Source organism: Talpa occidentalis, unplaced genomic scaffold, assembly GCF_014898055.3.
Source record: "Talpa occidentalis isolate TD23 unplaced genomic scaffold, MPIMG_talOcc4v2.1 talOcc4.14, whole genome shotgun sequence".
In the NCBI taxonomy this organism is placed as follows: domain Eukaryota; kingdom Metazoa; phylum Chordata; class Mammalia; order Eulipotyphla; family Talpidae; genus Talpa; species Talpa occidentalis.
In genome coordinates, this window is record NW_023601433.1 from 25,517,738 (window position 1) to 25,530,796 (window position 13,059).

General features: G+C 40.9%; 1 protein-coding gene across 1 annotated transcript in view; it reads right to left on the bottom strand.

The window, feature by feature from the left end:
• Positions 1-13,059, bottom strand: part of LOC119244006 (patched domain-containing protein 3-like) — a 31,632-nt gene that overhangs the window by 6,905 nt on the left and 11,668 nt on the right. The window contains 4 exon segments of the mRNA XM_037509796.2: positions 2,323-2,468; positions 7,543-7,664; positions 8,526-8,944; positions 8,947-9,448. Coding sequence (XP_037365693.1) covers positions 2,323-2,468; positions 7,543-7,664; positions 8,526-8,944; positions 8,947-9,448 — 1,189 coding nt within the window.

The window sequence follows — 13,059 nt, forward strand, 5'->3', positions numbered from 1 at the left end:
CCTCAGGAAAACAATCTCATTTACAATAACATCGAAAAGTATTAAATACCTATAAATAAGCCTAACAAAAGAGGTGAAAGATCTAAGAAGAGGTGGCACATATACACAATGGAATATTATTCAGCAATCAAAAAAGATAAACTCATGCCATTTGTAGCAACATGGATGGATCTAGAAGGATTTTTCTCAGTGAAATGAGCCAGAAGGAAAAAGAAAAATATCGGATGGTTTCACTTAAAGCAGGAATATAGGGGAACCAAAAAAGACATCAGCGTAAAAAAATAATAACAGCACAAAACACAATAAAACAAAGACAAAATTATAAATCAGAGACATCCTGCAGGGGAGGAGGAAGGAGAGGGATCAGAGGGAGGGAGGAGCACAGGGGTCTGAGGTGATGGTGCACGGGTGCATTGGGGAAGGAAACTCTATGGGGACTACACATGAGGGGCTGGGGGGAAGCAAACATTGTTCAAAAATGAACAATGATGTAAAAAATTAAAATAAGAAATAAAAGTAAAAAAAAATAAAGAGGTGAATGATCGATTCAATGAAAATGATAAGGTATTGCTAAAAGTAATAGAAGACAATGCAAGAAAATAGAAAGATATTCCCCGCTCATGGATTGGAAGAATTAATATTGTTAACATGTACACCTTCTCCAAAGTAAGACAGATAGAGATGAAATGTAATTCCTATCAAAGTTCTAGTGGAATTTTTCAAATAGAGCAAATTTAATTGAAATTTATATAGAGCCAGAAAAAAACCCCAATAGTCAAAGCAATATTGACCAAAAAACGTATTGGAATTAAAACAGACACACAGACCAATGGTATAGAAATGACAGCGGAGAAATAAACCCATAATTTTATGGACAGTTTATGTACAAAACAGGAGTCAAGAGTACACAATGGAAAAACGAAGTTCTCTTCAACAAACGGTACTGCAAAACTGGGTAGCCACAAGTAGAAAAAAGAACTAGACCACTCTCTCCTACCATACACAAAAAATAACTCAAAGTGGATTAAAGGTTTGGATGTAAGATCTGCAGTCATATAATACATAAAAGGAACCAGGCAAAATACGCCATAATATTGGCTTCATGGCTGTCTTTGGGGATTTGACTCCAATTTCAAGAAGACAAAAGCAAAAATAAACAAATGATACTACACAAGCTAAAAGGCTTCTGCCCAGCGAAAGGAAGTCTCATCAAAATGAAATGACACCCTACTGAATGGGAGAATACATTTGCACATCACACACCTGCCAAGTAGCTAATATCTAAGATCTACAAAGGACTCAGACAACTCAACCAAATGAAAACAAGCCAATCAAAAATGCACAGGAGAGATAAATAGACACTTCTCCAAAGACAACACACAGATGGCCAGCAGGCACATGAAGAAAATGTTCAACATCACGTATCATCATGGAAAGGCAAATCAAAAGCAGAGGGATGTACCACCTCACTCCAGTGAGAATGGTCTACATGTGTATCTAACAGAAACCACAGAGGTTGGTTAGGATAAGGAGAAAAAGAACCCTAGTACTTTCTTGGTGGGAATATAAAGGTTTCCTAGGTTTGAATTCACCAATCTCATGTGGATATGGTAGATTGCTTTTAATTATTTTTTCAATTCTCAATCACACTGAAATGAACATACTTACTCTACTTTTTGGAGCATTTTTTCAATTATTAGGACAAATTCCTAGAAGTAGAATGGAGAGGTGAAAGACATGCACCTTGAATCCCCTTGTAAGCCTTTTGATTTGATACAAAAATTGGACTAAGTATGAGCCAATTCATAATCTTCTCCTAGCAGCAGATGACAGTGTTCATTACATACAACCACCCCAAAAGCTTCAGTCTCGCAATATTTATTATTCTAATAAGAAAACAAGGCATCTAAGTTTTGGTTTAATTTGCATCCCTTGATTGAGAGGTCATATATTTTCCCCCTTACATTTTCAGTGTATTGTATTTTCCCTTTTCAGGGCTGTGTGTGTGTGTGTGTGTGTGTGTGTGTGAGAGAGAGAGAGAGAGAGAGAGAGAGAGAGAGAGAGAGAGAGAGAGAGAGAGAGAGAGAGAGAGAGAGAGAGAGAGCTGCCTGCTCATGTCATTCTCTTTACTTTTCCATTTGGGGTCCTTATTTTTTCCAGCTCTGAAGACACAATTTAATGTTTGTCTTCATTTCTGACACCTTATTTTGCATCTGTCGTCATCTAAGCACAGTTCTTTTACTTAATCTATCATAAACTCTTTCCGTTATCTACTTTCTCCCAAACACACACATAGTGTAGCCTCACATTTGCTTTACTCACCTAGTATTAGAAATGGTGCATTTGCAACTATTGTCACAAATGGCACCCCCATGTACAACATGAGGCCAAAGCCACTCACCACGGCCAAGGCAACAGAAATCACTCCAATGACTGCAATAAACATTTTGTTTCGTATACAGCTAAACCTGTAAATAGGGAGGGAAAAATAATGAATTTTTAGAAGCAGCTTCCATACTCAAATTCCATCAATTCATGACATTCTTGATTTGGACCTGTTCTGAAATCTCTTCTGCAATCATTCTACACCTGTCTCCTGGAGACCTTTAATTCCCATGCACTATCCCAGACCAACTATACCAATTCAAAGAGGGAAAATAAAAGTTGGCATTTTGTGCTTTAACTTAACTATCTTCTTATGCAGCTGGCCAAGCACTAATTCCCTGATGGTGTTTCAGAACCACATACATGTACTGGAGCTCAGCAGATGGTTAATTCCACTCTAGTGTTTAAGGAGTTGTGTGTGAATCAAACACAACACTAAAGGGCAGGCAGCTGTAGTTGAGAAAGTACCCACATCCAATTATCTTTGCACTCATTTCCTGATTCCAACTAGCTATTAACACCAACCTAAAGGGTTCCTGTACAACAGAGATAGTATGTGGTTAATAAAATGCATGAAAGCATCCTGCTAAAACAGTTTCAAGATTCTCCTTTATTGATGAAGTGGGCTCAGAAAAGTTGCTATTAATTGCAAAAAAAAAAAAATGTTTTGAAATGTACTGTTTTTGGATCAACACAAGACTTTTCTGCACCAGAAATGTGAATATAGAGAGAGCATTTGAAAGCATGTATGCAGTACTTTGCCTCCACAATAACTACATTACATTTTAAAATATTGACAGCCACCTGTGGTTTTATATTTTAATTTTATGTGAAGAGTTTTAAAACAAATGATTGATAAAAGTCTCTCTGAACTTCTATAGGAAAAAGAAACTAAGTGTGAAGATTAGGAGAGACAACTAAGGAAATGGAGCTACCAATTCCAAAACAGAATGTGACGAAAAGACTTTTTCAGACCATATTCACATAGCAAAACTTTCTTTTCATTAAAAGGTTTCTGCACCGTTGATGTGTTTCACTTTTTCTCAAACTGCTGGTGCCTTGAGTTAAATTTAGTGTCCCAAATACACACACACACACACACACACAAATTTCAGAGAAAAAGTAAATCGCTTGGTTACAATAAATTTGAACATAATGAATGTTTTCCTTTTGCAATATTTCTTGAAAACAATATTTATAAATATTTAAGATAAGAACATAACAAAGATAAACTTCAAATGCAAAAAGATTAGTAAGAGCTACACAGGACATGTTTAGTCTCAATCCCTTTTACAATTTTCTGCCTTTTTATGTAAAATTTTTAGACACTGATGTAGGAAGGTAAATTGTTGGCTACAGTGACTTTACTTTGACTAGTTGTGCTGATGTTCTCTAAGCAACTGTTAATAATTATAAGTGAAGGAAAGATATGAAAATGGACACTGTAGGAGACTGATGAATGCACTTGCAGATATTCTAGAACCCTACAAGAAACTTGATAGAAGCAGTTTATCAAAATGATCGGAGAATGATCGAACTTTAGATTTCCTATGACCCGGGATCAACAGATCTTCACTCAGTAGGTTTACAATGACGCTGCAGAATCATTGTATCTAAAATTTTCCAAACATGATTCCAATGGTCAGTCAAATTGAGGCATCCCTGGCAGCAAAATGGCCAATTTTCTGAACATTCTACTAACTTGACAGCATCGATCTGAATTGGAAATGATTACGCTTAGAAAACTGTATGTTTGGGGTGGAGGCCACATCTTTCTAAAAGATAATGATGTCTATTAAACACAAGAACAATTAAAGTGTATTTGAGAGGAGAAAGATTTTCCAGATTTTCTCAGAAATTGATCTAATAGTTGGCATAATAAGTTTTGTCATTTCTAAAATGCCAAATTTAAAATAGACTACAAACTCAATATACCACTACTTGCCATAGAATGGTGTTCAATTTGGCCATACTCTCTTGGGAAGGTCTTACTATTGTCCAAATGATTTCATTCCAAGCCAAAAAAATATGGAATGCTCAAATGTGTTGAATCCCTGAGCTAAACAAACATAAGATAGTCGTATTGATAACAGAGAGAGGGAGGGTGAGATGTCAAAAGAATCTACAAAAGCACTAGCAGGAAAATCAGTTACATATATTCAAGTCCAAGGAAGGCAAGTATTAGAACTATACTCAGCACCTGTGCTAACAGAAATTTCCTGGTTATTTTCCTCTTTGTGCCTGCTCCAACCCAGGAAGTAGTCTTGGAGTGTGGAAAGGAGGAAGGCATACTAGACAAATCCTATGAGAAACACTGTCTTAAATATGCTCAGAATACTCAAGGAGAACACTGACAAGGAAAGCAATACATGAGTGAAATAATAATATACATAGAAAAATTTAAAAGGAACCAAACAGAAATTCTGGAGCTGAAAAGCTAAAAAAAACAACCAACAAACACATATACAATACAAACAAGTGAAACTTAGAGATGCTGACCAGATTTAGCATTGTGCTGGAATTGCTTGCCAGAGCCATTAGTCAAGGAATAGAATAAAAAGAATTCAAGCGGGAAAGGAAGAAATATAAGTATCCTGTTTCAGAGATTACATAATCACAGATATGAAAATCCCAAAGCATCCACAAGAAAACTACTAGTTACAAAAAATTCAACAAAGCTACAAGATACAAGAAGAACTTATAAACATCAGCTCTGTTTCTATTTATGTGCAAAGAGCAATTGCAAAGGAAATTAAGAAAGCAATTCTATTTAAATAGTAACTAAAAGAAGAAAATACTTAAGAATACATTTGACCAAGGAGGTAAAAGATGTGTACACTGAAAATTATAAAACACTGGTGAAAGAAACTAAAGAAAACCTAATTTAATAGAAAGACAACCTTAGTTGATGTGAAGGATTAATACTGTTAAAATGTCAATCACCCAGCAATCTACTGATTCAACTCAATTTCTTTCTTTTTTTTTTTTTATTATAGAGGCATGTTTTATTTATTTATTTTATTTGTTTGTTTGTTTTGTTTATACATGCACTGGGTACAGTCAGAAGCACGGGAGGGTGAGAGAATTCACCAGAGCCAGAGCGGGGAGCAGAGCAGGCAGAAGGACCGAAGTACACTGCTGAGGGGAGCAGCGGGCGGCAGGAGAGGTCTGCGCGCCATGTGGGATCCTCCGCCGGTGGCCGGGGAGCAGCCGGGGATAGAACCGGCGCCACAGAGGCCGCGGGCAGCTTCGCAACCCAGTGCTCAACCGCTGCACCACTGGGGAGGCCCTGATTCAACTCAATTTCTATTGAAATTGCAATTTCCTTTTTTCTTTTTCAGAAATGGAGGAGCCAACCCTCAAATTCATTTGAAATTGCAAAGAGCCCAGGATATCCAAAACAATCTCGAAAAAGAAGAAAAAGTTGCTGGACTGAGATTTCCAGATTTCAAAACTTACAACAAGTTACTGTAATTAAAACAATGTGGGGACCTCCCCGGTGGCTCAGCGGTTGATCACTGGCTTGCGAAGCTGCCCGCAGCTTATGTAGCGCCAGTTCCATCCCTGGCCGCTGGGTGAGGGTCGCACTTGGCACGCAGAACTCTCGTGCCACCTGCTGCTCCCCTCAGCAGTGTATTTTGTCAGTCTGCCTGTTCCGTTCCCCTATCTGGCTCTGGTGAATTCTCTCACCCTCCCGCGCTTCTGACTGTACCCAGTGCTGGTATAAATAAAATAAATAAATCTTAAAAAAAAAAATGCAATGTGGTACTAGCATGCAAATAAACATACAGACTAACAGTATAGAATTGGGAGTCCAGAAATAATCCATAAATATAGCCAGTTGATTGACAAGTGTAGTAAGTCATACAAACTGGAAAAGTCTTTTCAATAAATGGTTCTTGAAAACTGGATCTTCACATACACAAGGATGATGCTGGGACCTTACTAAATACCGTAAATAGAACTGAATTAGACATTGATCAATAATCTAAATAAAACAGTTAAAACCATAAAAACTTGTAGAGGGAAACACAGGGTCAGTGTGCATGACCTTGGACTTGTCAATGTACACTTAGATATAATACCAAAAATACAAGTACCCAAAAAATTAGATATGTTGGATTTCATAAAAAAATAAAAAAATAAAGTTAATTGTTACAGGCCATTGTCAAGAAAGTGAAGAGACAGTCTATAAAGAGGGAGAAAATATCAGCAAGTCATATAGCTGAGAAGTGGCTTAATAACTGAAATATGCAAAGTGCTAATGAAAAACTTGAATCAACAACAAAAGGTCAAACAACCCAATTATAAGAAGGGCAAAGGACTTGGATAGACATTTCTCCAAAGAGGATATACAAGAGGCCAATAAACAATTGAAAAGACAATCAACATGATCATACATTTACAGAAACGTGAATCATCACCACAATGAGATACCTCTTGACACCAACTAAGAAGACAGGTAAAATCGATAAAAGGGAAAAGGATGAGTTTTGGTTTATAGGGAGAGTGTGTAAAAGCTGGAGCCCCTATCTACTGCTGGTGGGATCGAAAATGGTGTGGACTCTGGAAAACAATGCGATGGTTCTTCAAATAGCTGACTATGGAATTCTCATGCAACCCACCAATTCCACCTGTAAATGATTCTCTTAACATGAGCACACCATGTTCCTTGCAGTGTTACGATTGTCCTGAGAAGGAAATATTCCAAGTGCCCACAAAAGACCGTGGGTAACCAAATTGTGGAGCACACATACAATGGAGCACAGAGCCATCAAGTGGAATGAAGCTGTCACATGTGCACAAGGACAAACCCTGGAAGCATTATGATAAGTGAAATAAGTCAGTCACAAAAAAATGTATGATTCCATTGACATGAAAATCTAAGAAAAGCAAATTCATAGAAAAAAATAGAGTCAAGGTTAATCAGGACTGGAGGAGAGAAGGGCAGCAGGAGCCACTGCTCACTGGTCACAGAGTTCTTCTTTCGGGTTAGAAAAGATATTTGGAAACAGTCACAACAGTATGCAGCTGTGGGGATGTGATTGATGCCAGTGAACTGTACATTTAAAATGGTTAGAATGGCAAGTGTTACGTTAAAAAAAAACTTACAACAAATATTTTTAAGTTTAAAAACTAATAAAAGTTATTTTTTACCTGTAGCATGATACGATTGCAAATAATATGATCAGAAGGTATGCCATGTAAAACAAAGGGACCACTGACCTAGCAGTCGCCTCAAATTCCAGTTTCCTAGAGAGTGATGTGAAGTAGACCACCTGTCATAAAAATACAGTCAGGTAAAATAACTTTTAATTCCAATATTTGTGTATGAGTGATAAGATCTATCAAAAAATTATAGCTTATAGATTGAAACATGTTACAGTTCGGTAAAAGATTAAAATAGTGTGAATTATGATTTTAGAATAAAGGTAATAAAAAATGTTCCCCACCAACGCATGGCATGCTTTCTAAGATTTCTTTCAAAAATCCAATGTTTAATATTCCTGAGTATACAAATTCTCAATTTTCTCTAATACTGTGTAATCACTGATAACTGTCAAAATTTTGGCTTTTTATAAATGATGAGTAGGTTGCTGTCTTTTGCTATTTAAATACAAAGCATAATTTCAGCAAGGCCTGGTATCCAAAGCCTTTTCCCAGCGGGTGTCTCTCACCAGGCATTTGTTCAACATTTAAGGTGCCTGGCAGGATGCTAGAAAATACTTGAGAAATCTGAGCTAATTGTGTTTTTCAAAAACACCAGGGAACTTCAGCTTAAAGGTTTGTTTTTTTATTCCAGTGACACCAAGCAAGTTTTGGGGGGCTCCAGAAACAGTGCAGACGTGAAGTGAGAGCATTCTGACTAGAAAACCAAAAGGAACCCTGAAGATCAATGTCTGCCCTGAACACGCCCACCCCTGGAGTATAAAATGAGTGTTTCCCACTAGAATGTGACCCAGTATCTAGGCTGGCAGCTTCCCTTGGTGTCCCTTGAAGAAAGCTGGCTTAAGCTTCAAAGAGAGTGGAGCAGACCCAGTACCACGTCAAAGCCTCCACCAAGTAGCCAGGCGTGGACAAACGATGGACAGTTCTTATCCCTCCCACCTTCTCCTCCCTCTAAACCCAGCCCCAGGCACCTGGATGTTCTTCAAGGCCAGGTGCTTTTCAATGGCATGAATTTGGTCCAGGAACTCGAACAGCCACTTCTGGCTGTGCGCGCTGTCCTCGGGGTCCATGGTCTTCAGGTAGTACTGCAGCCACATGGCTTTGGCATGCAGGAGTAACCGGCTTGTCCCTGAGCCGGGACCTAGGACGGTTCCTCCCAAGTGGCTGGCCAAGTAGAGGGCAGCAGAGGTGTTGTAAATAGGGAAGGTGATGCTTCTCAGGTCCATGTTGTTATTCTTCTGCCAGATGAACAGGAGTGGGTTGGAAGGCATGCAGGTGCTCTGGTACCTGGCACACACCTGAGGGTAGAGAACCTGGGTTCCATCTCCCAGGGGCGCGGTCAGCATCTGCACCACCTCATCCAGTTGACTAATTTCTGAGAAGGTGACTTATCCAGCAGATTGGCAGTGTTGGAGACCACCAGGATGGAGGCAAAGTTGACCTCCGTGCTGGACCGCAACGTAGAGAACAGGTGCGACTCGTTGGTGGAGAAATGTGCCTGCACAAAGCGCCGCTCGGCTTTGGCTGGGCTGCCCAAAGGGGTGTAGTGCTCCTCCAGGTTCTCTTCCATCTCCCTGGGCAGATACATCAAACCGGTGCCCAGGACAGCCGTCAGCACCAGGGGCGCCAGCAGGAAGAGCCAGGGGTGTGAGCCCACAGCCAGCCCCATCCTCTGGAAGCCCCAGGCGAGGGGCTGCTCCAGGCAGTTGGTGTGGCAGTGGGGCCTCCCAGGGGGTGGCTGCTGCCCCTGGGCTTCCGGGATCGGTGATTCCCCTCTCTCAGACGGCGGGCGGGGTGGGTCTGAGGAAGGCCCTGAAGCCCGGCTAACGTCGGGCTCCTGCCCCTCACTGGACACCAGGACCTGCTCCGGCTGCCCCGCGGAGGCGGGGAGCTGCTGGGGCCCAGTTGCCGCCTCAGGATCTGCTCTGCTCTCAGACTCTGGCTCGGGCCAGTCCTACTGCTCTGGCCTCTGAGCCCCGGAAGCCTCCCCTTGCTTGAACCCCCCTTGGGGTGCAACCTTGGAGGAATGGACACCCATTTCCGGAAGGACCGACCAGTTGTTCAACAGGAGAATGAGAAAGCAGTGACTGGATATTGCGCCCAGTCCCCTCCCCCCAGCGGCTTCAGGGAGGAATCCACAGGGAGGCTGTGCCAAGGGTCACAGCCCCTCGACCTTTGACCTCCGCTGTGCATGCCGGGATGAAGAGGGGGGCTGCGAGGGGGGTACTTTGCTGGAGAGCCGGGTCTTTCCAGCTGGCCTAGTGGAGGGGAAGTGGTTTCCAGTGTCTGTGCTCCTGCCCTCAGGATCCCCCTGCCTGAGGGGCCTGCATTTGCTACACTGTTATCAGTCGGGGTGTTCCCTCCTGTGGCCTGGCGGGGTGTTTATATATCCGCGGAGAGAAGCAGAGGCCGGACAGAAAGGGAGAAGGACGCCTGAGAAGTCCATAGTGAAGACCTGCCCGGGCTTTTCATTTCATTTCCTTTATTTATTTTTTTAGATTTCTTTATTTTTATTTGAGAACTGGGGTACAGGCCAGATGCGCGGGAGGGTGAGAGGATGCACCAGAGACAGAGCGGGGAGCAGAACAGACAGATTGACTGAAATACACTGCTGAGGGGAGCAGCGGGCAAGACAGGAGAGGTCTGCCGCGCCATGTGGGACCCTCACTGGTGGCCGGGGCCGAGAACAGCTCCACAGTGCGGCGCTCAACCCGCTGCGTCAATGGGGAGGCCCCACTTTTCATTTTAAAAGTGAAGAGAAATCGAAATACTAATAAAATGCTAGTCATGAAAGTTGAAGTAGTTAGATTACAATCACGAAAAGTGGATATTCAGAAGAATAAAAAATATTGCAGATAAAGAGGTGACCACATAGTGACAAATAGTTTGATTTATGGGGCAATCCTAAACTGTGAGGAGTTTGTAGCCTCAAAATGTGTTTTTAAAATTCCAGAGCAGAAGAAAATAATGAAAATTACAATGGATGTGCATAAATTAGAGACTTGATAAATAGAGAAAATCAGTGCAATCCAAATGACTAAAATCAGAAAATGAAAGATTACCATGGATCATTCTCAAATTTAAAACAATTATAAGAAATTACTCTGAAAAATGATGTGCCAACAAATTGTGCACACTGGATGAAACAGACAAATTCCTTGGAATAGCAACGGTACCAAGGCCGAATGGACAGATCTCTCTCTAGGAAGAGAATGACTCAGTCAAAGAAAAGCCTCTTTGAGCACGCTTTTAACTGGGCTTTGGAAAGGCGGGTGATGTACAGTTCCTATTATAAGGAAAATTGCCTGGCATTTTCCCATGGTTGCAATCACTTTGCATTAATAGCAATTATGTTTTTAATGTAAGTAGAAAAAGCGTTTTCCATACAATCTCCAGATTATAAGACTACTCTGTCTAAGAGTTTATGGGAATATCTTTTACAATCTCTTAAAGGAGAAATAGATTTTGAATGTTGGTTTTCCATAAAGTCATGGTTGAAGGGAGACCACAAGAGGGCACATGTTTTCTGCTTTGAAAGTTACAGTAAACTAGCAGGAGGGCTACTCTACCATGAAGCAAATCCAGGCACAGGGCCTCTCACTGACCATCTCTGTGATATTTCTTTAGCATCATGTCAGCATATTTTCCCCCTCAGAATACAACTACTGAATGTCTATAAGAGTTCACAAATCAGTCACTGTTAAGTACTAACTTTTATAGAAAAGCAAGTATATGCTTCAGGATTCTATATTATCCTGTCTTCTCCTTCTAGATTATTTTATTAATCTACTTATCTAGATTACTAACATTTGTTTGAGTCTAGAATGTCTGTCAAAAAAGACTGCCGTTATTTAATTTTTCTCCTGCCAATTTTGTTGTATACTATAAGAAGTGTAGTGGCAGGTAGGGCCACTGAGCAGGATGTCTATGATCCAGCAGACGGGTAAAGGAGAGGCTTGGAGCCCTCTGTGGCTTTCTCAGGCTTTCATTGAGCTTTACATGTAGTGTGGCAAACAGGTACAGAGCAGGCGGGCATGTTGGGGAACAGGAGTCCCGCAAGCCTCCAAGCCCCCAGCAAGTCTTCACTCTGGGCTTCTCTGGCTTCTTTCTCCAGGTCTTTCTCTCCTGCCTCTTCTGCTGCTGCTTCTCTTGGTGGCTATCCGATACTCCTCCCATGGCCCACAGAAGTAAAGGAGACAGCTGGCAACAATGTAACAACTGCAGGGCCCCATCAGGCAGGGCTATCCCAATAGTGGGAGGGCAGAAAAGCCTGAAAACCATTTACCTACAGAGGAATTTGGCTTTCTTACAATGCCTAAGAAAAAAAGATCAGGCCGATTGTTCTATGAGTTTCCCTGATATGCTTGATTTGTGAAACTCTTTTGTATTGACTGCAGATCTGGAGATCATACCAAGTATTAGCCGAGACAAGATGGCATACAAATGACATGGCATGGGAGTCGGTTTTTTTCTTAGGTTTCTTCCTTTCGACTGACACAACACCCTGACCTTTCAACTGAGTATGGGAATACAATTTTACAGAGAAGGATCCTCCATACTTTAGAAAATACCGTCTGTATGAGAACAGGAAAGGAATTGGGATATTAAAGAACATAGTTTAGAACTTAACATTTTATCTCATCTGCTTCTTAGGCATAAGCAGTCTAGATCCAATCAAGCAGACAAAGCATAACCGAGTGCTCAGTCACCTGCTATCCTTACCTTTATCAGTAGGTAGTTTTATTCTCCTTCTGTTCCCCAGTTGTCCTCAACTGGGGACACTGTACATGTTCCCTGCCATATTTTCTTCCCCATTTCCTTCTTTTTAGTCCCACTCTCTCAGGTTAGCTAGAGCTAGTTTGGTGGGGGAAAAGAAGGGATATTGCCCACTGCTGTTTATAACATGTCTTTTTAAATTTGTGTGTTAGTAAGTAATGTGATTATTTGTTTCCTACATTTGACCATGAGCTCTTCAGAGACAAGAACTGTGGCTTATTCATTCCTGCATTTGTTACCCATTGGAGACTCAATGTTATTCAAATATGGGTGAGAATACAGCAGTGGCAGCAAAGAAAGGACCTTCCAACTGACTAATATGTAGCTGCTTATTCTCACTACTCAGACGGCCCTCCTGGCCTTTCTTGTACTCCAGTTTTATTTAATTAAGATGTGGTAGATACATTAACTGAAATGGATTCTGTACTATGTAGATCCTCTAGGATTTTTTCAGGTGCCTTTATGCTAAATGAGGTAGGAAGTATCTTGTATCTTCTTATGAGCCCTTTTTCCTTTCTTCGTTCTTCCTTGTTAGGATTTAAAGCAGTAGAGTTGTTCCAATTTGTGTAATAAGCTGCCCCTAGGCATTATGAGCTCCTCATAGTTTTCTTTTTCTTGGTTAAAATCGTAAGAGTTGCACCAGACATTGAGAAGGGGCTCTAAAGCTGAAACATGAATAATTCAGAAAGAAACTGAAGTAAGGATTAATAGCGCCAACAGTAAGAACTG